The sequence below is a fragment of the Echinops telfairi genome, unplaced genomic scaffold (genome assembly GCF_000313985.2).
Source record: "Echinops telfairi isolate 266 unplaced genomic scaffold, ASM31398v2 ScPeMD7_70;HRSCAF=299, whole genome shotgun sequence".
Classification (NCBI taxonomy): Eukaryota; Metazoa; Chordata; class Mammalia; order Afrosoricida; family Tenrecidae; genus Echinops; species Echinops telfairi.
In genome coordinates this window covers 39,297,275-39,323,334 of record NW_022103968.1, presented here as the reverse complement: position 1 = coordinate 39,323,334, position 26,060 = coordinate 39,297,275, and the positions used below count along the sequence as shown (strand labels likewise).

The following is a 26,060-nucleotide window of genomic DNA, read 5'->3' as shown; positions in this document are numbered from 1 at the left end:
GTAGAAAGACCAGAATAGATGTAGAAGAACACAGTGGTGGTGACACAGAGCTCGCCCGAAACTAGCGTAAAAGGGAAGGACACTGAGAGTATTCAGTGCCTGACCTTGGACACATTTACCTAGCTTCTTTGAACCTCAGTTTCCTCCACTGCAAAATAAATATCCAAATAATAGCTAACATAATTTTGAAGCTCCTTGGGTGGAGAAAACAGTTTTTATTCAGCTGCTAACTGGAAGGTTAATGGTTCAAATCTACCCAGTGGTGCTACAGAGTCCCTTCCATATAGTTACAGCCATTGGAAGCCCTATGGAGTGCAGTTTTACCCTGAAACATGCAGGGCCAGATAAGACTCAACATCAATGGGTACCTAACATTGGTATGGTACATAACTGGTCATCAGAAGGTTGGTAGTTCAAACCCACTAGCCACTACTCAGGATAAAGATGAGACTATCTGCTCCTATGAAGATTTATAGTCTCTTATACCCTGTATAATGTTACTATGAATCAGAAACCAGTTATTTTAACCACTTTATATGGTAGCTAATTTTATCAATGTGATATTTTATCCATATGATATTTGGATAAATATCCAAACAACTAATTTTATCCATATGACATAATAATAATGCTGTTGCTGCTGCTGTTGCTTTTATTAGGTATCAAGACCGACAGTCTCTCTCAAATCTCAGGTTGAAGTATGTAAATCATTTTTATTTGCTCATATTCTTCTGAGGTGGTGAGACCCTGAGTTTGGGGATTTGAGATGCGGTTTATAACCCTCGCTCTGCTTTTTCCCTTTGAAACAGATGAAGTGATTGAGAGACACGGCGAACACCTCCATCGGTAGACAGGAAACCATGGACCAGCCGTTCACTGTGAACTCCCTGGTAGGTAGTGCCAACTGCAACTTACAGATGGTGGGAAAGCCCCAGAAAGGAGAACAGAAATGCACCAAATGTGAAATGAGTCAGAGGTACTTCAGGAAGTTCAGCATTTATAGTTTTTCATACATCTGTGTGACTGCCTCCTTGGAGGAAGTGACTAATGAAACCGCCCTCGCCAAAATTAAAGCTCAGGGTACCTGCTGCCACCAAAGTGTGTGCTTGTCCTTGGCTTGGCTGGATCCGACTGGAGAAAAGGAGGTCGTGCTGCCATGGCAGCGGCCGCATGACCCCCTGCGCTTCAGCTTCTCGGAGGATGAAAAGCAGAACTGTTCCTTCTGTGCTAACGACAGAGGCAAAAATACACATTCATTCTTCATACCTCGAGATCGCCCTTGGGTGCTAGTCGTATAGGTATGCATACCTAAAGGGTTCAGTTTTTCCCTTTTTGCTCAAGAACATGTTACCCCCAGGGGAAACTGTGCAAAAGAGGAAGCAGTAACAGAAGCGTTGGGATCAGTGGTCTTAGCTATTTATTTGAATGGTGTTAAAAATAAATGTAGCAAAACGTTTACTGATTGAACAATTTTCCATGTACAGTTCAGTGACACTGACTACCGTATCAGATTGTGCCATCTGTCAGGTGGATTTCTTCTTCTTCTTCCTCTTCTTTTTTCTTTCTAATAACAAAAGAAAACAAAACCTTTGTGTGGAGGGCTGACTTTCAATAGATCTTAGCGAGGGAGCTGTTCTGTATGGAACCCCAACCCAGAAACAGGTGGTCTACGAATGGTTTAGCCCCAGGCTCCCCACGAACATGCCGTGTGTGACGGCGAAGGGTGGCTGCGCCCTGTTTCCCGAGGTGGGCTTATTCTAGGTCCTAGTTCAGCTCCTAAGTGTGAATGTGGCGCATTGTCTAGCCCCACAGCCTTGTATTTATACCTTGGGACTTATGACAACTGGAAACAACACACACTCTGTGTGTGTGTGTGTGTGTGTGTGTGTGTGTGTGTGTGTGTGTGTGTGTGAGAGAGAGAGAGAGAGAGAGAGAGAGAGAGAGATGGAAAAATATCTAGTAGCTTCTATGAAATTGGAAATTCCTTCAGAGAATTACCAGAATAGCAAGACTGGGTTTGTAAGTGGTAAAACAGGAACAAGCACACAGCAGTGATGAAGCATTCCTTAAGATCACAGTTTAAATCACCTTGAAGGAGAAAGTTAGTCATTTTCCTTTATTACCATATTAAGGCCTCTCCATTTGGAGGGTAAGAAGCTACTGGGCATGAAGTAAACTGTGGGGATGTGTTCTGCTTCAGTGAGCCAGCAAACCAAATAGCATACAGAAACACGAGAAACAAACTCATGCCCATCGAGTTCATCGCAGTTCTCTGCAACTCTGTGCTGCAGTGCAGAGCGGGCGGCCTTCTGGGAAGCAGGGTGCCGGGTAAGGAGAAATAAAATAGAGGAAACTTGGTTCCCCACCGCTCGGGCCTGTGAACAGGCCCCGGACTGTGAACAGCCAGGTCAGGGATTCAAACCCACAGGCCCCTCTGTGAGTGAAAGATGAGTCTGTCTGCCCCCTTAAAGACTTCCAAAGCCTCAGAAACGCTACAGTGGGTTGCTACGAGTCGGAATCGGCTCACTGGCAGGGAGTTGCAAGGCAAGGAAGCGCGGGCACTGGGAGCTTCTTCGTGGAGGGAGACATGAGAGGAGGCCGCAACCACCTAGCTCAGAGCCAGATCAAAAGAGAAAGAAAACGTGATGGTGCTAGAGGCATCCCTGGTTCTGATTTAATATACAGTTATGAAACAAGTTTATTGCTCCCTGGCTTTTAGGAGTAACAGCCAATTCAGATATCTCTATCTGCTGTAAAATTGCCTTCAAAGTAACCCCAATAGCATTGGAGTTCAAGCCAAAGAGCCAATGCATTGCACTGTGCCCCCGACGGTTGGGTCAGTAACTATGTCTACCTGGATTTCTTCGACAGCTTTCTAGGGACCATATTCAAATAATCTGTTCACCGGGCAGTCTGACTTTCAATGGGCCTTTAACTGCTGGAGTAGAACTCAGGAAGCTAAGTAAGCTCAAGGCTAAATCTATCCTTGGTTGGTCAATGATTGTTGTTAATTCCTAAGGGGTAGATCACACACTGGTGACCCCAAGTGTGCCCAGAATTACTCTATAGGGTTTTCAAAAAGTGAACATTCGGAAGCAGATCAGCAAGCTTGTCTTTCAGGGCATCTTGTGGTGGTTTCAAACGGCCAACCTTGCTGCTAGTAAAATACTTAACTGTTGTTGGCACCCAAAGAAAGATTCAAATGATGACATTCTAAAACACTACTCCTCAAATTTTAGCATGCATAGACACCACTTTGTTTTAGTTAAAGCATAGTTCTTGGGCCAACCCGAGAGATTCTCATTCCTCAAGAGCCTGAGGTGGGATTTGTTCAACATTTGCAGTTTCGCTGCAGGAACCTAAAGCATACTGCGAGCTGCACTGGGTTAAACGGGTTAGCTAACAATGGCATCAAAGACCAACTTCACTCTCAATATGTTCTTTGCACACAGTCATTTACCTAATGTTTACAGCTGCTTTCACGCCAGTAGAACTGAATCCATGTCCCATGAACCCTAAAATATTTACTTTTCGGTCCTGTACAGGAAGGAAAATAAATTCTAGATCTCTGATACAAAGCACTGACTTTTTGTTGAACATGAGAGAAAGATGTGACTTTTCTACTTCCCTAGAGAGTTACCTTCTTAGAAACTCACTGGGGCAGTTCCACCCTGTCTTTAGAGGATAGGCATCAACTCCATGGTTGTGAGTTTGGTTTATTGAACTGAATCATTCCTTAAATGCATATGGCCTATATTTTGCACATGGGCATAGATTCTGTTTTCATTAAAAGATCGATTAATGACACGACTGAGTTAGGTATTGTTTTTATGTATTCTACAGTCCTTAAAAGCATGATCCTTTATTATGTTGAGGGCTGAGTCTCTTTATATTAAAAAAAAATGAAGAAAATTGGGGGAGGTGTTCTTATGTTTGAAAAGATCTCTCTAGGGCTTATTGAATATTCAGTGAAGAATAGGGGAACCATCAGTGAAGAATCCTAAAAGTTTCTTATTTAACAAGATGCATTCTGGCAAATAATTGAATCTTTATAGTGACTGAAATCAAGCCACTTGTCAAGAGTCTTTTCAAGGTAGAATGACAGGAACTTTATCATGGCAGGAGTCCCTTTATGAGCCTCTTCCCCATTATTTGAGAAACTTTTTTTCTGCCAAGGGCCATTGTTGGGTCCAGCCCCACAGTTGAAGATCCTTAGGAGCAGCGCGTGCAATTAAGGAAAATAAAGAAGCCAGAAAAGTGAGGAACGGGCTCATCTCCAATGATGGAATCAGAACAAAAGAATGAGTTTATTTGACAGCAAATACATAGAGTAGTGAGGCAGGCACACCTGCAGCAGGCACATCCACAAAAGCATGGGCAGTGTCTTAACCTTGGATGTCCCCTGAGCTCACCAGGGGATGGCCTATGATAAGTATCAAAGGTATCAGAGGGAGTCAACTGCACCTTGAGCAGGAAGGACAGAGCAATCTGAGTGCTCTTAGAGACAGGGAGCAGCCAGGTGCTGGTAGGAGGCATCTTGATAGTAGCTTTTTTTATGGGGAGGGGCTCTTGTGGGGATACCTTTCCACCTGGGGAACGTGCATTTGATGTTATCACTATCTTGGAACTGTGGAGATCTTTCTCTAACCCGAGGGCCGATCTTCCAAGCCCCGTGGTTATGAGCATAGAGAACAGGCTGCATATACTCCCTGCCAGGCTATTTGGATATTTATAACAGGATGTACATATTTCTAATAGGGTATACATGGGCCATGCTGGTCAAACATTTAATGAGCTCACTGTCATGCGATGGCTGGAACTGCAGATCATTGGTGAGGCCCGTGATGTTAGCTGGTGTTGATGATGTCAAAGGCCTCACTTAGGTGGCCCCCAGGCTGGATGTTGCCCACCCATGACTTAAATGCCCTAGAACATTTTCGTACTGAGGGACTGCCGCATAATAGCACTGTGAAACTTAAAAGAACACCGACTGTGATAAAAATGGGTGTTCTGGAGACATATGTCTCTTCAGTGTCTAGATCATGGATTTGATCTTTAACAACAAAAGAGGACTTCACTTGTGTCATGTGAGTAGATTTCATTGGTGTCCGGTACAGAAAATACAGCCATGATTTCAGCCACAGTCTTGTCTTGTAATAATCAGAGATCACAATTTTGCTTTGCAGAAAAAGTTGGCTGCTATGCCTGACCATACAGATGTTTCCCTGAGCCCAGAGGAGCGAGTCCGCGCCCTGAGCAAGCTTGGTTGTAATATTACAATCAGCGAAGATATCACGCCGCGCCGCTACTTCAGATCTGGAGTAGAAATGGAGAGGATGGCGTCTGTGTATTTGGAAGAAGGGAATTTGGAAAATGCCTTTGTTCTTTATAATAAGTTTATAACGTAAGCCTTTTGTTTTGGAATGTTTTGAAATGAGAAAAATAGCAATGATGTTTATGTGATTTTTGATGGGGTCATGTGCCTGCCAAGAACATTTTCTCATTCCGACTAATTTTGCAGTCTCCAAAAAGATGAAATGTCAGGTTTTTGCATTGCTAAAATATGTGCTCAGTAGCATCCCCACACCATCTCTGAGGCTTAGTGACCCAACCAAGTCAGTGACGGGATGAGGCATAGGGAATCTCAGGTCCCCACTTACTGGGCTAGCACAATTAACCTCTGTGTCCCTTTCGGTCACAGTTCTTATTTTGTGCCTCTCTCCCTTCATGGAGATGCAAACCTTGGGCCAGCAGCAGCCAGGTTGAGGTTCTATGTTATCTCACCTGGAACATACAACCAACGCTTAAAAGTTTTGAATTGATGGGGTGACACTGAGGGGCAAGTTGGGGATCACAGAAAGGGCAGGATTCGAGGCTAGGCCATAGGAGTCAGTATTGCATCCAAACAAAATGCAACTGTCATAAAGTTGCCTCTGACTCATGGTGACCCTGCCCACTCTCCCTTTGTGTTGAGAAGAACGGTGCCCTGAACTGTGCTCAGTGGCTGACTTTTCCAAAGTAGACCAGTGTTTCGTTCTGTTGTGCCAGGGTCACTAAGTGTCAGAACCAACTCAGATGGCACCTAACAACAACAGATCTCCAGACCTTTATTCTGCAGTGCTTCTGGGTGGATTCAAACCTCCAGCCTTATAGACTAGTGTTCGACTCATACTAAGTACCGTATATACTCGTGTAAAGCCGAGTTTTTCCAGCACATTTTAAAATGGTAAAATTAGGTGCCTCGGCTGATATTTGGGTCAGCTTATAGTCGAGTATATACGGTATTGAAAGAATATTTGTTAGACGGACGACACAGTTCCCCATCTAAATAAAAAACATCTAGGAGACCTCCTCTGACATCTTTTCAACACTAAATGGCTCTGGATTTATCCTACTTAGGAAGTCTTAGGCAACTAATAATTTGCATAGCCTCTTTACGCATGAATTTTCAAATTTGAGAAACACTAGTCTACAAGATGGGGCTATATCACTGGAGAAAAAAGACAGGTTACCTTTACCTGGGAACAATTTACCCGGTTTGCTGTTGAGACTCCCTTTCCCTTCCGCTGTCTTTGGATCTTCAACAAGGCAATGAAGAATCAGCCTCTTCTCACGATTGGCAGTCAGCATCTTCTAACGGTCCCACCCAAGATTCTGCTCATCCCTGTTATTTACAAATGTGAACCACAGAGGAGGTGCTACCAGTTCCGACAAGTGGCTCTTTGAGTCATTTTTCTATGGTGAGAAGAGATGACATTGATCTTCCCTAACTCTGACATTTTTGCAGGAACTCCTTAGTGTCCAGGAGCACTCCTAGGTAGGATGGCATCAAGGAGGTAGCACACACAGGACCTGAGAGAGGCCAGGGTGGCTTGCTCTGTGTGTTAGGCTGAAAACTGAAAGATCAGTGGTTTGAAACCACTGTGCACTCCTCAGAAGAAAGATGAGGCTTTCTACCCCTGTAAAGAGCTACAGTCTCGGAAACGCACAGGGGCAGTTGTGGGTTCGCTGTGAGTCTAAATCGACTTGATGGCAGTGAAGTGTAGATGATGTGATCCCTGACCTTAACCCTGGCTAACATCAGTTCCCCGTTGGCTGAAATTAACTACACTGTCATGCCAACATAAAGGCTCCCTGGTGGCTCAAGGGGTTAAGCATGGCTGATGACCATAGTTAAGTGGTTCAATCCACCAGTTAAGTGGTTCAAACCCACCAGTTCCTCCGCAAGAGAAAGGTGAGTCCATCAGCTTCCACAGATGTTTACAGCTTTGGAAATCCAGTGGAACAGTCTGTTGGAACCCTGATAAGGGTCACTGTAGGTTGGAATCGATTGGACAGTAGAATTTGGCTTTTAATGCCAAAACAAGATCCACATAGGTGGAACAAATGGCTTGTGTCTGATTAAACAGCTAAAGTTTGGCAGTTTAGACTGACCCGGTGGTGCCACGGAACAAAGGCCTGGCTGTTTGCCTCGATAAAAATGACAAGCACACTCTATGGAGCAGGTCTGCTCTAACACACAGCATCCCCATGAGTCAGAATAGACTGATGATGGGTTTGGCTTTTATTTTTTTCTTCAATGCCATGGTCTTCGGTGAAAAGCTGATGGGAAGGGTATGTTAAATAATATGTTCTTCGCTACATCGTTTTTTTAGAAGGATGCTTTTTACTAGAAACTCTTTTGCCCGTTTTTTCTTAAATCATACGATGCTGATGCTGTGTTTCTGTCTCTCTGCAGCTTGTTTGTAGAAAAGCTCCCCAACCATCGGGATTACCAGCAGTGTGCAGTTCCCGAGAAGCACGACATCATGACGGTATTGTGAGCCTGCTTCTCCCCTGTGGGATCAGATGTGCCGCCAGTCTCCATTACTGTCACCCTCTCTTCCTCGCCTCCTCTCTCTCAGCCTCTTGAGAGTGTCAGCACGGAAATTCATTCCATTAGCAACGTTATTTCGATTTCTTCTCAGGCATTTTATCATCATGACTAAACCACTCTGGGGTAGCTAATCGAAACTGGGGCTTGGGTGGGGAAGCAAAAAGAAAAAAAGATTGAACATCTGCTCAATCGCCTTATGATGTCAAGGAGAAATTATTTACAACCCCTCCTAGATATTGAGAAGAGCAATTGTATATTTCTCCTTCTTCCTTGAGATTGTTATTTTGTAGTTCCTGTAAAAATGGTAGTGATTTCTCCATGCAGCCTGGAATGAATTCAATAAGCACTTGAAATTTTGGTGTTCATTATTACAGGAGCACAAGGTTCTAGTTATTTTCCTCTTGTGGTTCTAATCTTACAGGTAGTAAACTACTTGGGGGATGGCCTGGGACATCTTTAAGGACAATGAAGATGGTTGAAATGTATTTATACGAATGTACATCAATATTTGCGACATATATAATTCCAAATAGTTTAGCATAAAAAATATGAATAAACATTCTAAGTACACATTATAAATAAACATTTTAAAAAATCTCCCCCACTGTTGATCTTGAATAACTTGAGTGGATTTATGGAGAAAGATAGAACACTGTAGACAAAGCCAATCGCAGCACAAAATGAAACAAAAAAAAAAACTCAGGAAAGATTTTACTGTGTGATGGAATAAAGGAAGACCCTCAGTGAGACGGGTTTGCAGAGTGGCTGCAACTCTCGGCTCGGACATCACACTTGTGAGGACAACACAGCGATGCTTCCTCCTGTCGCACACGGGGCGGCCAGGAGTGGCACCTGACTCACGGCACCTAACAACGACAACAACGACCTTTTTTCCATACTATTTCTTAATGATTATTTTTTAATGCATCATTTTATTGGAGGCTCTTACAGCTTTTTAAAAAAATCATTTTATTGGGGGCTTGTACAACTCTTATCACAATCCATCCATCCATTGTGTCAAGCACATTTGTATATTTGTTGCCATCATCATTCTTAAAATATTTGCTTTCTACTAGAGCCCTTGATATCAGCTCCTCACTTTTCCCCTCCCTTCACACTCCCCCATCAACCCTTGATAATTTATAAATTAGTATTTTGTCATGTCTTACACTGTCCAGCGTCTCCCTGCACCCACTTTTCTAGTCTACCACTGGTCCTGAGGGGTTATTCTGTCCTGGATTCCCTGTGTTTCCAGTTCCTATCTGTACCAGAACAACAACAACTTTATGTAAGACCCACTCAATGCCACAGACGAGTCACATTGCCTTGATGGCACTGTGTTTGGTTTGGGGTTTGTTTGTTTTTCCCTGGTTGCCTTGTATAAATCTGCAACTGCCTGTCACCAAGGTCTCAAATTTTGTCAAATGGTCCTCGCTTGTATTTGATTTCTACGTGCTCTCACCTGAAGAGTCCTTATTGTGCTTTTCCATGCCAGTTCCCCCAACTTTTCATGTTCACTGGGCTCCAGAGAGCTCCTGCTTGGGATAGTAAAACCCAGGTGGCCACAGTGATGCATTTGCTCTAATTCAGCACTAGTCTTCTTCGTAAGGGGGAAAAATTCTCAAGAAATATGTTTCCCTTGTCTCCTGTTGCTTAAATATAGGGCTTGAATGAACAAATCAATGACAAAAGATGAAGAGAGTAGACATTTCTGGGGAGTAGTCCTAGGTAGTGTCTAGCTCTAACTGGTGCACTTGATAGGTAGTCCAACCCTGGACAATTCTTTGAATCTAAGCCTTTCTTCCCTCATTTCTTATAAAAGAAAAAATGGGAAGAAATAGTTTGACAACATCAGGACTCACCAATTTTGCTAAGAATCACTGGGAAAGTTGGAAATCTGTATTGGCTAATCCATTCCATAGAAATATTGATTCCCTAGGCCTAGGATTCATCCTAGGGATCTGCATTTTTATAAGGACTATTCTAGCTGCCTTTTAAAAATCTGGCTCTCTTGCAGTATATGATTTGTACGCTATAGATGGTGCACTGGAGTGCCTGGCTAAACCAAACCCTGACCCCAACCCTTGGAGCCAAGGAAGGTTTATAAAGAGGAATCCCCCACCCACCCCCTACCCCCACACCTTTCCTGCCAAGAAGTTAAATTTTAGAACGTTAGAAAAGGGGTTTTCTGTTCTGCCATCATCTTTGGTTACTCGTGACTTGATTTCTAATACACATAGCAGCTGTTTTTCTTTCTCAGCTGAGAATCTGAAAGAGCATACCGAAAATCCCCACTAATCACCGTGTGTATATATTTTTAAAAGAAACTGAAGGAGATTGCATTCCCAAGGACAGATGAATTGAAAAAGGACCTTTTAAAGAAATATAACATAGAATACCAAGAATATTTGCAAAGCAAAGTAAGTCCAATGGGTACATTTGTTTCATGACTATTTTCTGTGCAGCTCTTTTTTGAACTTCGTTATTCCAGGCTGTGCTTTTCAAATGTCATATGCAGTTAAATTGAACCTTAAAGATGCAGCGAAGTAAAACCAATAAAGCATTCATGTTGCATCCGGGTTAAGCACTTGCACCAAAGATGTGGTGCATCTAATAAAGTGGTGTATTAAAAATTAGACTTCCTATGGTGATGGATATGGAGTTTTTGGTCCAACTCTTGCCAAGGTTACCTCCAGCCAGGTGGCTGCTCTTTGCCAGATGAATAGACAACAGTAGGAAGTAGGTATGTGGTGTCTGATGTACCCAATGAGACCAGCCTGGAAAACAAAAATGAGGATCTTAAATTCAGTCAGTATGGCATTGGGATGGAAGACTAGCTGACCACATGGGTGAAATGCAATGGTACCACCAAGAGGTGGTGACGTGTGAATTGTTAGTAAATAGAGAATGACAGTGATAACGAGGTCTACAAGACAGAAAAGCTTGCAAGAAGAACTTGACCCTTTTGTTTGCAGGATAATCATAGTAAAAATAATGAATCCTTCAATATTTTCCTAGGATGGTTATAAAGGTTTTATGTATTTACTCGTGTGGGTTTATTTGTTTTGAAAGATTGTCACCTTTGCTGACTATCATTCCAGTTGAGTCCCAGCTCTGCGATCATTCTCCCAGCTTCTCTCCTTTCTCTGGGCATGACCAGAAAACTGGCTTGAATGAAGGATTTTTAACCACCTGAAGTTTGACAAGTCTAATACTGACAGCTTGATTTGGAAGGAAAGAGGTGGAAATTATCTTGGAAGCCAAGACAAAGCCACAGGAACAGAGGGACAGGCCCATGTTCAAGTGTTTCTCCCGTGCTCAGCAATGCACATCCTAGGCCTTGCCCATCAGCCAGGGAGCACAGCCTAGTGAGCTAATCTGCATTCTACACGTAACCAACCTGCCTCTGGTGATACCTTGTACTTCACAGTGCACCACGGCACCCTGAGAGTATGCCATGTGGAATCTCTTGTGGGGAGAGTGCGGCATCAGTATGCCAGGCAGAGATGAACAGAGATGCCCCAAAACCGAGCTATTGGCAGCACCGGAGCTTGTTAAAAATGCAGAAACTCAGGCCACACTCCATCCACACCTGCTTAATCAGAATGTGCATTCTGAACTGGAAAGACCATGTGCTCCTGAAAGGGCAGCTGTAAACAGTCTCCCCTGTTCCACTCCTGTCTTATGGTAGCTCTGGACCTTTCGTTTCCATCAAAATCCCTGGAGGAGCTGAGCAAACATGATGGGCTCCGGACTAATGCCGAGATGACTGAGGAGCTTGCAGGTTTTTAACCCAAGTCCCCACTGCATCTGCAGAGACGGTTGGGCCACATTTTGATAACCATTTCTCGGTGATTCTGTGCACATATCCCACCCCCTCCCTCTAAAGCTCCCACAGTGTGAGTTTAGAGGCAAATTCCAGGAACGGTTTCAGGACAACACTGTCCCAGAGAGCTCTCTAAGGTGATGGGACTGCGCTGTTTGACACTGTCCAGTGTGATAGCTGCTAGCCAGGTGTGGATGGATATGAGTACTTAAAATGTGAATGGGAATCAAATTTCTTAATTTATATCATATTAAATTGTAGTTAAACAGGTGCACCTGGCTAGCAACTACTTGATTGGCAAGTACAGTCTAGGCCAGTGGTTCTCAACCTTCCTAATGCCACGACTTTTTAATCCAGTTCTTCATGCTGTGATGACCCCCAAACCATAAAATCATTTTCATTGCTACTTCATGACTGTCATTTTCTACTGTTTTGAATCAAGTGACCCCTGTGAAAGGGTCATTCGACCCCAAAAGGGGTCACGACCCACGGGTTGAGAATCACTGGTCTAGGCTGCTAGAACTCTGTCTGTGCTGTTTTGTTCCGCATGGTCTGACCAGTCAGGCTGAGCCCACAGCCCTGACCTGGATTTTGCAGTCCTTGGAGCAGTGTCCTGAATGCCATGACTTGGCTCTGGTAAAACGTGCGTGCACTTGGAGGTGACTTAATCAGCTTGGGACTTTTTCGATGGTGATGTGTATTTTCCTCTGTTTCTTCGCAAAGATCCCTGTGGGCGTATCGTGCCATCTAGCTGTGGCCCTCTTCCTGCTAGGAAGCGAGACCGCATCTCATTCCCACCTGATATGTTTCCGTTGGAACTAACCTGTGGTAACCACGTTACACAAAAAAACAAACCAACTTTATTTTTTTTAGAACAAATATAAAGAAGAAATTCTCAAAAAGTTGGAGCACCAGAGGTTGATAGAGGCAGAAAGGAGGCGGATTGCGCAGATGCGGCGGCAGCAGCTGGAATCCGAGCAGTTTCTGTTTTTCGAAGATCAACTCAAGAAGCAGGAATTAGCCCGAGGTCAGATGCACAGGCAGGAAGGCCCGGCCGCCCCGGCTGAGCAGATCGATGGAAGCTCGCTGTCCTGCGTCTCCACGCACCACAACAACGCCGTGCTGAACGTGTTTGTGGAGCAACCGAAGAAGAGCGGCGCCACCAGCCAGGCTGCCCACTCGCCTCCCGTGAACAGGGCCTTGAAGCCGGCGGCCACTCTAAGTGCGGTCCAGGGTAAGTGGGAAGCGCCCCACTGCTGGCGAGAGGGACCCTGCCTGTGGCACCGGGTTCCCACAGCACCTGGGAAAGGTTCTTCTCATTTGCCAGGCCCCCTATAGGATAAGGCCCGGGTGACAGAGCCAGCCTCTCAGTGCTGCCTGGCTTGCTCTTTAACAGTAACCAGTTGCCCCTGAATAATGCCTGACTCATGGTGGCATAGGGCTTTTTTGATGGCTGATGTGGGACGGGGAGGGGAGGGTGGTTAATAGATTCCCAGACATTTCTTCCAAGGCAGTTCTAAGAGGACTCAAACTCCAATCTTTCAGTAACTAAGCATTTTGACTGTTGGCATCTCCCTGGACCCAGGCTTTTACATAGGAGGGCCCTGGATTACAAAGGAGCTCTACCTAAATCTGTCTTTAAGTCAAATTGGAACATAAGGCAGAACTGTGCGGTATGGTGTGGTTCATATCTAATGTCAGACAGCTGTTTTCCTTAATATACAGTACACTTTTCAATGCATAGAAAAATTAAACACTTCCAGATATACTGAGACATCTTTAACTTAATCATACATAATACTGGTGCAAAACAGTGTCCATTTGTAATTACAAGCCATTGCATGTACCTCAAATTTTTAATGTCATTGATTGGTTCGTATCTACGAGTTGTGGGTAAGGCAGATGTTTGTAAGCCAGGGGCTGTCTGTATAGGTGACCTGCCCCTTGGTACTCTATAATAACAGGGCTGCATTGTATCATCGTGCAGAACTTTACCAAGAGAAGAAACCCAAGCATTTTTCTTTCTTCCATCTATTCTAACCAAGAATCACATGGTCGTTTCAAGGAAAACCGTTGGGGTGTAGAGGAAAGAAGTTGGAAAAGTCAGTTCAGATCTATGCTTAGCTAAGAAATGTTTATGCACAGCCTCCTTTCCGGTTTCAGCTCTGGCCCAGGAGGCCCTTGTGTAACCTCCAAATGGATTCTGTGTGTCTGCCAGCAATTAGTGCAACTGGGTGTAGTGCTCCCTTAGGGCTGGCAAGTTTCCAAAATCATAGGAAGCACGCTTCCCAGAAGACACTGTCCAATGGAGTGTGTGCTCCCATGTACTTCTGAAGAGTTATAGAAGGCAAGCATCTTGCAAGTTACTCTCGTGCTATTTATTTATGAAAAACTTCTGATTGTACCTACTGATCAACTTTCACAGAGCCTTGAGGAACATATGGTAAAACACCACCAAAAAAGAAGACTTAGCCTGTGTCTTATATAACATAAGAGCCATACATCCCATTCAATCTGTGCATTTAGCAGTACATTCGTTTATGTCAAAAGACAATGTACACATGTATGTATAGTTGACTCAGGGGCCAGAGGTGGAAAAGTGCTTGCACCTTCCCACCTTGTTTCTCCGATACAGAATTAATTTTCTCTCCCTCCTCGTCAAGTTTGGGGGAACCCTCGGGGTGCAGTGGTTCTGAGTTGGGCTGCTGGGAACAACCAGCCTAGCTCCCCGGGAGAAAGAGGAGGCTTTCCACTCCTGCAGAGAGTGGCAGTCTCGGAGACCCGTGGGGCAGTTCCACCCTGTGCCATCGGGGCGCTGTGAGTCAGAATGGATGTGGTGGCAGTGTTTGTTTGTTTGTTTGTTTGTTTGTTTTTGGGTAAGGGTTGACTACAAAAGCTTTAACACAAAATATGGAACATGGCAACACACAGAGTTTCATTTTTGAGATGCGTCTGAACAACAATTGCTGGCTAGCAATACTTTTGACGTAAGATTTGAAGTAAGGTTTAATGCTTTAGCTTTTCTGCTTTCTTCTGTTTCCTAGATTTATTGGTGGAAGGACTGAGATGTGTGCTCTTACCAATGGATCTCTGCCACAAATTTCTGCTGCTGGCAGAGTCTAATACAATCAGAGGAATGGAAACCTGTGGAATCGTCTGTGGAAAACTGGTAGGCCTTCCCTACGCCCTCCTCTGCACACAGCACTTTAACAGTACTGGCTTCAAAACGTGAAGAACTGTCTGTCATATAAAATAAACTTTACATAGATTAAGGTCACAAAACTGCTGTCTATATTACTGGCAGTATCTTTATAAATAAGTACTGTAAACATTCAAGGATATGATAGAAGTCATTTTCAAGCAATTAATTAAAGCGTAAGTCTTTGAGTAGAAAAAAATGGCATATTTAATTTTCTAAATTCACTTACATTGGTTAAATCACCTTTCTGTTATAATCACAGAAGAGCCTAGTGAGATTGCTCAATATTAGAAGAAAAGAAAACTATAAGTCTCAAAGTAAAAATAACTATGATTTTTAAAAGAACACTTTTCCATTGCTATTATGGGCAAGTCTAGTGAGACCCTTCAATATTAGAAGAAAAAAAGTCACAGGTCTGGGCATGAGGTGAAATGTAATTAGCCAAACAAAAACCAGTTCACCAGCCTTCCACAATCCTTAGAAATGGTATTTGACCATTAAGTCCCCACTTCAAATCAACCTGGCCTTGCTTTGTTTCAGCCTTTCCTTTGTAGGTATAATGTTGTGCTTCTATGGGCCAGCCTAGGATGCAAATTCCTATTTATGATACACTTATGAAATATCTGAGAACATATAGTCCACGTTCCAATCAACAGACCCTGAAAGCATCCAGCTTCGAGTTTGCGGCATTGCTTTAGATGTGATGGCGGAAGGAGGGGTGTGACGGTACTGCTGTTAGGGGCTCCCTCTAGTCCTGTAGCAAAAGAGTGCTGAACATCTTCTGTTCAGGGTTTTTTTTTCAGTCAGATTCTTATTGTTCTTTTAGACACATAATGAATTTACTATTACCCACGTAATAGTGCCAAAGCAGTCTGCAGGACCAGACTACTGCGACATGGAGAATGTGGAAGACTTATTCAGTGTTCAGGACCAACACGATCTCCTCACTCTGGGATGGATTCACGTATGTCTGACTTTTCTTTCTCCAGTTCATGTAATTGATTCATATTGTGTGTGTGTGTGTGTGTGTGTAGCTTAATAGACTACCATATATACTCGAGTATAAGCCAACCCAAATATCAGCCGAGGCACCTAATTTTACCACAAAACATGTGCTGAAAAATTTGGCTTATGCACGAATATAGTAAGTTTATTTGTAATATTCTGCAATTTTAAAATATTTTTGTCACTATTAGGTGCCATGTGTAAGCCTGTCATATCTACATGTAGACAAGGGTATCATATGCCTTTTCTACCACTCCCCCAAAAGAGATAAAGATAGAAATATTTGGACATGAGGGGCATGTTTTGAGTATACTAGATAGTCCAGATGTTTGATTTTTAACCAATTTGCTTAGACAATTATGTGTATTACACTATAAACAGCCACACAATAGGGCCAGTGAGATTAGGCCAAGCCCTTGGGATCCAGTGTCCATTAGGCCATCATAGGAATACACACCTGTGCTTACAAATCAATTGGACATGAGTTCAAAGCACAGCTCTTCTAAAAATACACTATCGTGACATTAGCAAGTTTTTAAAGCAATTTGAGCATAAACTTTGTCACCGTGCAACAGAGATCTTAATTACCGACTCCATACGATGGTGAGAATAAATGAGATAAAGTAAGAGTTCCGTAGCACGTTTTTCTAAGGACTCAGAAACTGTAGCTGTTGTTGCCGATGTTACACTGGTGGTGGTATTCTACTTTTTCTGACCATGGTTTAGTCCATCTGGGGGACATTTTTCCATTTTGTCCTGCACTTCTGGGCCTAGAGGAGGGACAAGTAAGCCTGCTCTCATAGGGTGCTAGCCACAAGGGTTTACCGGGCCGTCTCCTAATGAGTAATAAGTAATGATTACGTAAATATGAGTGTGCATGTACATACAGTCAGCATTTGGTGTTATGTAATTTGGAAGTGTAGGGGAGGCATTAGCCTCTACCCCACCTCTAACTCACGTTGCACCCCCTTAGGACTACGAACCTCTTTGCCTCCAGGTTCCCTCATTGGCCAAGTGAGGTTACTGGGAGCCTTTTCTCCCTCCCAGGATTTGTGTAGGTAATTAACATGACATTAGATGTGGATGCCCTTTGAAAATCATTGACTGCTTCTTAAATGCAGGGAGATGAGATATAACTGGAGGGTTTGCAAAACGTTCCATGTGTCTATTTGCTAATATGCCTAAGTGTGTGCTTAGAAATTGCACAAATTAGGTCAAATTCATTACGTAAAATAATTTAATTTTATTATTGCACACAATACCTACACTGATGTCCATAAGGGAGAAACTGCTGGCTCTAATTTGGGAAAATGTTTCTAAAAGACACACTAACATTGATTTTTCAACAAGAATTTGTAATTTAATTGCAAGTCACTCTCAATGCATGTCAGTTGAAAGCAAAGGTGTTCTGTTTCCTGTCCTGGAAACCCACGACAAGATAGATTGACCCACTAGCCCGAGCAGTGGACACAGGCAGACTCACAGTCATGACAATGGCACTGGGCAGCATTTTGTTCTGTTGCACAAAGTCACTGTGAGGCAGAGCTGACTCCATGGAAACCGAACACAACAGTAGCACGTGCCCCAGCCTCTTAGCTAATGCTGGCAACACAAAGATCAGATCAACAGCTGCTGAACTATGCCCAGACCAGCTAGCCATGTTGGCTCCTCTCTTTAAAGTTCTCGGCACTTGTATTCAGACTTTTACATGGATTATCCCATTCATTCTTCCTAACGGACCCACTTCAAAGATGATTATTAATATTAGTCAATAATACTTTGATTAATTCCATCTTACAAATGATGGAACATTGTATTAGTCTGGATAGAGTAGAGAAACAAATTCATAGAGACACACATATGTGTATAAGAAGGTTGCTTATATCCAAGAGCAATTGAACATGGAGAAAACATTCCAGCCCGGTCCAGATCAAGACCATAAGCCTGATATTAGCCCATATGTCCGATAATCAATCTATAAAGTCCTCTTCAGACTCACAAAACGATCACAGGCCAGTGGGTAGAAAGTCTTTGGATCCAGTTGTGTTGTAAGCATCTCAGCACTGGCAGGGGTCTTGCTGTGGCTTCTCCGGCTTTAGAGGTCTGGTTGCATCCATGTGGCTTGTCTTCTGCAATGTCTCCCAGGAAGTGGCAGAGAGAGAGAGGTGTCTTCCACCTCCAAGGAGAAAAGACCAGGGTTCTCAGAATTTTCAGAAGGCCATGCCCACACAGAAGTCTCATTGGCTATCTCCAGATTGACAGCCTAGACTCCACCCCTATACTCTGACACCAGATTAGGTGACTACCACAAACATATACAGGAAATCAAGGAGATTCAAGGTGTCATACGGTTAGTGAATGATGGAGCCAGGATTCAGGCCAAGAGATTACATGTCTGGGACATTTCATGATGACAGTGGTCACATTCAAGCCAAATTAAAGGCAAATCTTAATCTCAAATTGTTGTGAACACATGGGTTTCTCATATTCATACATGCATCTCTGATTTGTGTCCCATAAACACAAGTCTGTAGCTGGCCCAGAACCTCGCACAGGTGACCTCATCATCTGGGTATTTAGCTGTGTAAGACGGGTCCCAAACACCTTCAGCAAGTTGGAGATTCCCATTCCCCCTTTTTGAAGGAGTAGTGACCTACAAAAGGATTCACAGCTCGTGGCATGTTTCATGGAAACGTTCCTTAAAACGCTTTGGATCCAAGCCCCTCTGTTCCAGAGTGTCCTGACTCTGCTACTGACCACAGGCAAGAACATCCTTACTGAGTCTCAGTGGGCATGAAGAAATGAGAACCGATTTAGCATCTCTGGCAAATGAATTTCCAGCTCTTTATTTTTTACCAATCACAGAGTGCATGTCTCTTAAAATTCTCAGGTGACTCTTCTTAAAGACCTACCTACCCCGAGGAAAATGCCTCACCGGAATGGATGAGTTAAGTTCGCAAAGCATTTTTAATGTTTCTAATTGAGCAAATGATGGTTGGAAGAACATGTATTCCGCTCCTTAATTGGCGTGTGTGTGTGTTTGGCTAAGACTCAGCTCCTAATAAGTCTGCCCTCTTTTCTGTCCTTAGACACATCCCACCCAGACGGCATTCTTATCCAGTGTGGATCTTCACACCCACTGTTCCTATCAGCTCATGTTGCCAGAAGCTATTGCCATTGTTTGCTCCCCAAAGCATAATGAGTAAGTGTAACTGATGGGCGCATCACCCAGGAAGCCATGGTTGGGACTGTTGGGTTGACAGGTGTCCACATACCAATTTCTGGTGCGGCAGGTACACGATGCCATTGGGAAAGAGGTTGGTGCCAGCAGGTCCATGTACTTACAGCTCTGGAGTCTTTGGCCTTATACAATCCTTCAGTGGTAGAATGACTAGTTCACTTTCTTCTGTTAGCATGACCATGATGTGGGTACAATTTAAGGGAACAGTTATTCCAGTTTGCTTCTAGAAAAATCTTCATTCTGTTGTATTATTTACTGGGCCACGATATCATCCAGCCTCCACTTAATGGCCTTCAAAACCTCTTAGAGTTTTGGGAAAGCAATGATCATTGTAGCTTATTGAGGTAATGAGCATAGGCATCAGACTTCTATTAGAATTCCCGGTTCGGATATGTTCTTTGCAAAGACACCTGACCACGGTTGAGTCAAGCCTCCAGCATCTTCCACTCCAGTACGCATTCCATACTTGTGAGAATGAGAACAGCTGATAGTCTGTGTAACAGAAACAAACAGACCTGTTTAAAAAAAAAATTACTTCGTCAGTGCTGTGTGATAGAGTAAGCTGTGTGTGACCTTTTGAAAAGAGATTGCCGATCACTTTCTCCAAGGTGCCTCTTGGTAGGTTTGTATTAGTAGCTGAACACTTAATGTTGGGCCCCCACAAGCAATTGGACTTCCTAGTCTACATGAAGTGCACAGCCCAGTACCTGGTGCCAGAGCAAGCAGTAAGTGTTTGCTGTTGTTATAAACAGTGTTCAGCTTGGTGTGAGGAAATACCCAGCACCCGGCCTCTACTTCCTGCCCCCGGGGCTGTCTTTCTAATGCTGCCTCACCCAACAGCTGGGCTGTAGCTCCTCCACATTCCAGCCCTGCCAGTGCTTGGGGACAGCACTGCCCTCTCCCCTGGGGCACTTTCTTCTGGCCGGCCATCCATCCTAAGCACAATCCTGTAGTTGCTCAGTCAATTCTAGTTCCTCCTTGGGACCCGGTCACACAGAATGAAGCTGTCCCAGAGGGCTCCCCAGGCTGGGATCTGCACAAGACTACTGCCACAGCTTCCTCCCACAGAGCAGTTCATAGGCTCTAACCACTGGCCTTTTGGTTAGCAATTGAGTGCTTAACCACTGTGGGCTCTTTGGTCAGTTGACACAAGCCGGCCTAAATAATCACTGGAATTTCCTACTTCTCCAACCTCTGTGAGGCATGCACACGTTACCACCATTGGAATCAAGCATCAAGACAGCCTAATTGACTGTGAATGTTTATGCCTCTCTTTTGTCCTGGGATTTAGCACTGGCATCTTCAGGCTCACCAATGCTGGCATGCTGGAAGTTTCTGCCTGTAAAAAGAAGGGCTTCCATCCACACACCAAGGACCCCAGGCTGTTCAGTGTGAGTAGATAACTTTAGGTAGATAGTAAGTTTTCAAATCACCCCCTACCCCTTCCCTTTTTAGGATGAGAAATAATATCAGTAGAACTCAAGGTACAACACAATGCTGCTTAGTCTGGGATTTTTTTTTAAATCATTGAAAACTAATAAATCTTTATGTTCGCTCAATCTGTGATTGCTTACTTATATTTATAAAAAAAGGATAGGTATTTTAATATCATGTTGATTACATATAAAGTTACCTTTCCATTCGAATGTCTATGTGATATTTCAAATAAGTTGTCATCAGGCTAAGTACGAGCCCTGGCATAGTGGTTCCATGTCAGGCTGCTTAACCAGAGGTCAGCAATTCAGAACTGGCTTCTCCCTGGGAGAAAGACAAGGCTTTCTACTTCCATAAAGAGTGACCGTCTCAGAAACCTACAGGGGCAGTTCCACTTTATCCTATAGGGTTACTGTGAGTCAGTATCACCTTAATGGCAGTGAATGAGCAAAGTAGGCAATTGCTAAAGAAAATGTCAAGTATCTTAGAAACGGTTTTTGTACAATATGACCAGATTGGTTTTTTTCCCCAGAACAATTCAATAAAAACTGACCATACTTCTTGATTAGCTCTATATTGGACCTTATCTTCAATTCCCACCCCACCACCACCCCACCCACCCCCAGCAGTTCTGTGGCCACACAAAAAAAATTACTTTGCCAGAATTCATTTTAAATAAGAATCATTATTTTGCAGCCTCTGTAAATATTTTGCTATTGAAAATGAACAAACCTGACTTGTATGTTCTTCTGGAAGAAATAACCTTTTAAATAAGGAAAGTCAAGAGGCCCTTTCTACATAGAATGATGTTACGTATGATGATGTCAAACAATTTTTGTTTCTTTCCTAGATATGCAAACATGTGCTGGTAAAAGACATAAACGTAATTATGCTGGATCTCAGGTGATATGCTCGGAAGATTAGCACTGTCAGTTCCAGACACCTACCCGTGGACAGGTGGTTGCCGGATTTTCTTAAGCTGTTTTCAGAAATGACTGATATTTTATATTTATACATTTTGGATCAGAAAGTTTGATATTTATTGCTCTCTTGCACATTTGACTTCTCCCCCCCATGTTTGGTTGTTCAATCTCAAGAGAAGTTGAGAAGTTATGTATTCAGTACCTATTAATGTACCCAGATACTATGACCTGATAATAAATTGTGCTGCAAACAACAAAATGCCCAGTGTTTATAGAATTCTTTGCTCATAATAGCATTAAGGCTTTTTCTGCAGTTCTTTGTAATTCATGCATTTCCGAACAAATTCTGAGTAGTCTTCTCTAAGACAAGTGATCTATTGATGTAACATTTCTCTGCAGTTGAAGGTAAGCAGTTTCCCCCCATGAGAATAAAGAAGTAGGGTTGCTGATGACAGAAACCATTTCTGTTTTAAATTGTTTTCAGTCCCAGCCCCTGAGATATGCTTGCACTGACTCATGGCCTCAAGGACCTGAACTAGCTTCTAATCCAGGAGGAGGTTGGAGCAACTGGGGTGCCGATGGCTTGTTAGCTTGAGTAATAGAAGCATGAGATTCGGAGAGAAAAGGGTCAGATAAAAATGTAAAGCCGGGGCGACGGGGAAGATGGCTGCCAGATAAGTAGCTCACACCGGGAGCTCCGAGGAGATAGGTGAGTGGGGAGAGTTGGGAGCATAGCAGGCATAGCAAATGTGTCTGTTCGATTCCCAAGACCACTCAGAGCATCTCTCGGACCCAGATGTGTACTCCCACCCATAGCCAGGGCTCCGCGCAAACACCCGTGGTCTCAGGTGCGGCGCTCCATGCACCCGCTCTGTCGGGACCTGTGCCACAAGGCAACTAGGTGCACCGCCGAAGCTGCGGGAGCCCGCTTCAAGCGCTCTGTGCAAAACTGCCAGTCAGGAACCCCCCAACCCGCCACAGGAAGCCCCAGGCCTGTATGTGTGCTCCAACCAGCAACCCCCCCCACACACACACCCTGCAGATTCGGGCACCCCTCGCGGTCCAGCAGGTCAGAACCTCTCCCCTTCTCCCCAGAGGTGCACGCCCGGCGCCACACCCAGGCGGAAAGCAGAGTCAGAGGACCTGCCTCAGCTCCACGCAAACTGCCAATCAGACCTTCCCGCACGCTCAGAGGTCTCTGCCCAGAGGAGCGTGCCCCATCACCGTGCTCCTTGCAGATCTGCCAGCCAGCCCCCTCCCTGGGCCTCCCCGCCCACCCGCTCCCTTATACACGCGCATACCCATGCATGCGCGTGCGGGGACACACACGCACTCAGTGATCTGCATCCTGCTATATCGCTGCTGGCAGGCCAGGCAGAGGATCCAAGGCTGGCACAACTTTCTGCAGATGTGGCATAAGAACCCACGTTTTGGGGGCTTTATCACTGCATTCTCCCTTCTCACTCTGTCCTACCCTTTGGGCTCCAAGTGGTGCATTTGCACACCAGTCACGGCCCCCCTTCCACCTGCCTACCTGAGGGAAGTGCCCCTAGCCAGAAACAGATCACCCAATACTCAACCCATCCCCTAAATATGCTCCCCTGCACTGGGGCCAATACTTTCTATCAAACCACAGCTGGCACAGCTGCAAATAACCCCTAAGGCGACCTGAAGGAGGCTCAAGCAAACCATAGGAGAAGGTGAGAGGGAATCCCCAGCAGGACAGAGGAGATGCACAACCCCCCAAGGCAGTTGGCTAAAGGTAGCCAGCTAAAGCACCAACCCCCCAAAGAGAGCTCAGGGCTCTGAGACACCCAGGAAAATGGCACCAAGTGCCCACAAATTGAACAGCAAGCTGCTTCCACAGCTTCAACAAGGAAAGAGAAACCAATTGCAATGCCTGAGGACCACCTGGACCTATCAGCAGTCATAGAAAGGGCAGAGGTGGACCCCCACAGAAATAAATCTTCAGAATGCTGCTTGGAGCCATACAGGACATGAGGGAAGCATTACAGAAAAAGGATGAAATGATAGAGGAACTAAAGGCTATGCACCAAAAGGAAATACAGGAGTTAAAGGATGAGATAACAAAAACTAACAGCAAACTCACGGACTTCACCCAGAGAATGGAGGAGGCTGAGAGCCGCAGCAGTGACCTAGAGGATTCGCAAGCAGAAATTAATAAACGTGAGAAAAAGTCTAACAAGCCCATCAGAGAAGCTGAAGAAAACCCCAGAGCTATGTCTGACGCTATGAGAAGGAACAACCTCAGAATTATCGGCGTGGAGGAAGAATCCACATCAAGGAAACCAACATCCAAAATAGTGATGGGATGCTTGGAAGAAAACTTTCCTAACTTAATGAACGAAAACCAAGAAACTATCCAGGAGGCTAAAAGAATGCCAGCTAAACTTCATCCCCAGAAGAAGTCACCAAGATATATAGTTGTTAAACTATCCAGCTATGAGGAAAAGGAGAGGATTATGAGAGCAGTTAGAGAAAAACAGGCAACCACATATAAAGGCAAACAGATAAGAATATGCTCAGACCTGTCAACAGACACTATGAAGAGGAGACAGTGGAGCAGCATATTCCAAAAATTGCAGGAAATTAATGCAAACCCAAGAATATTCTATCCTGCCAAAATATCTATCAAAATAGATGGAGAAGTGCGAGTCTTCCCGGACAAGGAAAGCCTCAAAGAATATGCTAAAAGGAGCCCAGCACTACAAAGATCCTCGCTGACCCAGTATGGGCAGAACAACACTCACCAAGCGCATACAAGAGACCACCACACAGAACAACTCCACCCAGAGACCATCAAAGGGAAAACAGCCCTGAAGATAAAACTGGCACAACGATGGAAAGAAGGCAATAATGAACCACAAACACACATATGGACAATCCACGGAAAAGAAATGGAGGTAGGAAAACACCCAACATGAGAGATAAAATGACATCACAGGGTCCACAGATAGATGTAATAACCCTGAATATAAATGGGGTGAACTCAGACCTTAAGAGACAGAAACTAATAGACAGGCTTGAAAAACACAAATCCTCAATCTGCTGCCTACAGGAAACACATCTCAACATTACAGATAAAAACAGGCTGAGAATCAAAGGATGGAGACATTATCAGTCAAGCTCTAATTAAAAAAGCAGGGGTTGCAATCCTAATCTCAGATAAAATTGACCTCCAAGTGCAAACCATAAAAAGAGATAAGGATGGGCTCAAGGGAACAGTACATAAAGAACCAATAAGCATTCTAAACATTTACTCACCAAATAAGCATCCAGCAGAATTTGTTTGATAAAATTCACCCGTGAAACCATCTGGTCCTGGAGCTTTCTTGGTTTTTAATTCTTTTATAGCCTTGTCTATTTCTTGTACTGATAAGGGTCTGTTGAGGTCTTTGATGGCCATTGGGGATAATCTGGGGAGGGATTATTTTTCCAAGAATTCATCCATGTCTTCCAAGTTTTTTAATTCATTGGAGTACAGCAAACACTTCAAAGGATGAAAAAAAAATCACAGCCTCAACAATTATAGTAGGTGATTTCAATACACCACTCTCTGAGAAAGACAGATCACTCAGAAGAAACTCAACAAGGAGACTCGAGATCTAAACACTACAATTAGACAATGTGACCTGATAGATATCTACAGAGCTCTCCACCCAAACAAAAAGGAATTCACATTCTATTCTGCTCCACATGGCACATTTTCTAAAATAGACCACATGCTAGTGCATAAGTCAAATCTACATAAATTGAAGCACATTGATATCATACAGACCTCTCTCTCTGACCACTGTGCCATAGGATAGGAAATAGACCAAAGGAAGATAAAGAAAGTAAGGACAAACCATTGGAGAATGAATAACTACTGCAAAAGGAGAGCGTACTGTCTCAGATCAAAGATGAGATTAGGAAATTTCTAGAAATCAACGAGAATGAAAACACGACATACCAAAACTATGGGACACAGCAACGGCAGTCATCAGAGGTAGTCTCATAGCATTACATGCACAAAAAAAGGAGAGGAATATGATTGATACACTGACACAAAATTTACAGCAGCTAGAGCAGAGTCAGCAAGAAAATCCAACTAATAGAAAAAGAAAAGAAATAATAAGAATTATATCTTAGATTCAGGAGAGAGAAAATAAGAAAACTATAGAAAAAAAATCAATGCTGCTAAAAGTTGGTTTTTCGAATGGATAAATTGAATGGACAGACCTCTCACGAATTTGACCAAAGAAAGGAAGGGATGAATTTCAATGGCAAGGATAAGGGATGAAAAAGGGAATATTACAACAGACCATAGTGAAATCAAAAGGATAATTAAACAGTACTATGAAGGACTGTACTCCAATGAATTAAAAAACTTGGAAGACATGGATGAATTCTTGGAAAAATAATCCCTCCCCAGATTATTCCCAATGGCCATCAAAGGCCTCAACAGACCCTTATCAGTACAAGAAATAGACAAGGCTATAAAACAATTAAAAACCAAGAAAGCTCCAGGACCAGATGGTTTCACGGGTGAATTT

General features: G+C 43.7%; 1 protein-coding gene across 3 annotated transcripts; it reads left to right on the top strand.

The window, feature by feature from the left end:
• Positions 1-809: 809 nt before the first annotated feature.
• On the top strand, positions 810-21,763 carry STAMBPL1 (STAM binding protein like 1). 3 transcript variants are annotated; one of them, XM_045291438.1, is made up of 10 exons: positions 810-890; positions 5,187-5,404; positions 7,739-7,814; positions 10,201-10,296; positions 12,576-12,936; positions 14,747-14,871; positions 15,762-15,865; positions 18,996-19,108; positions 20,439-20,538; positions 21,432-21,763. In XM_045291438.1, the coding sequence occupies exons 1-10, from the start codon at positions 861-863 to the stop codon at positions 21,451-21,453; spliced, it is 1,245 nt and encodes a 414-aa protein (XP_045147373.1). In that variant the 5' UTR covers positions 810-860; the 3' UTR covers positions 21,454-21,763. The 3 variants fall into 3 exon arrangements, with proteins under 3 accessions (XP_045147373.1, XP_004701141.1, XP_045147374.1); XM_004701084.3 differs by having other exon boundaries at positions 15,728-15,865; XM_045291439.1 differs by lacking the exon at positions 10,201-10,296 and having other exon boundaries at positions 15,728-15,865.
• Positions 21,764-26,060: the final 4,297 nt, after the last annotated feature.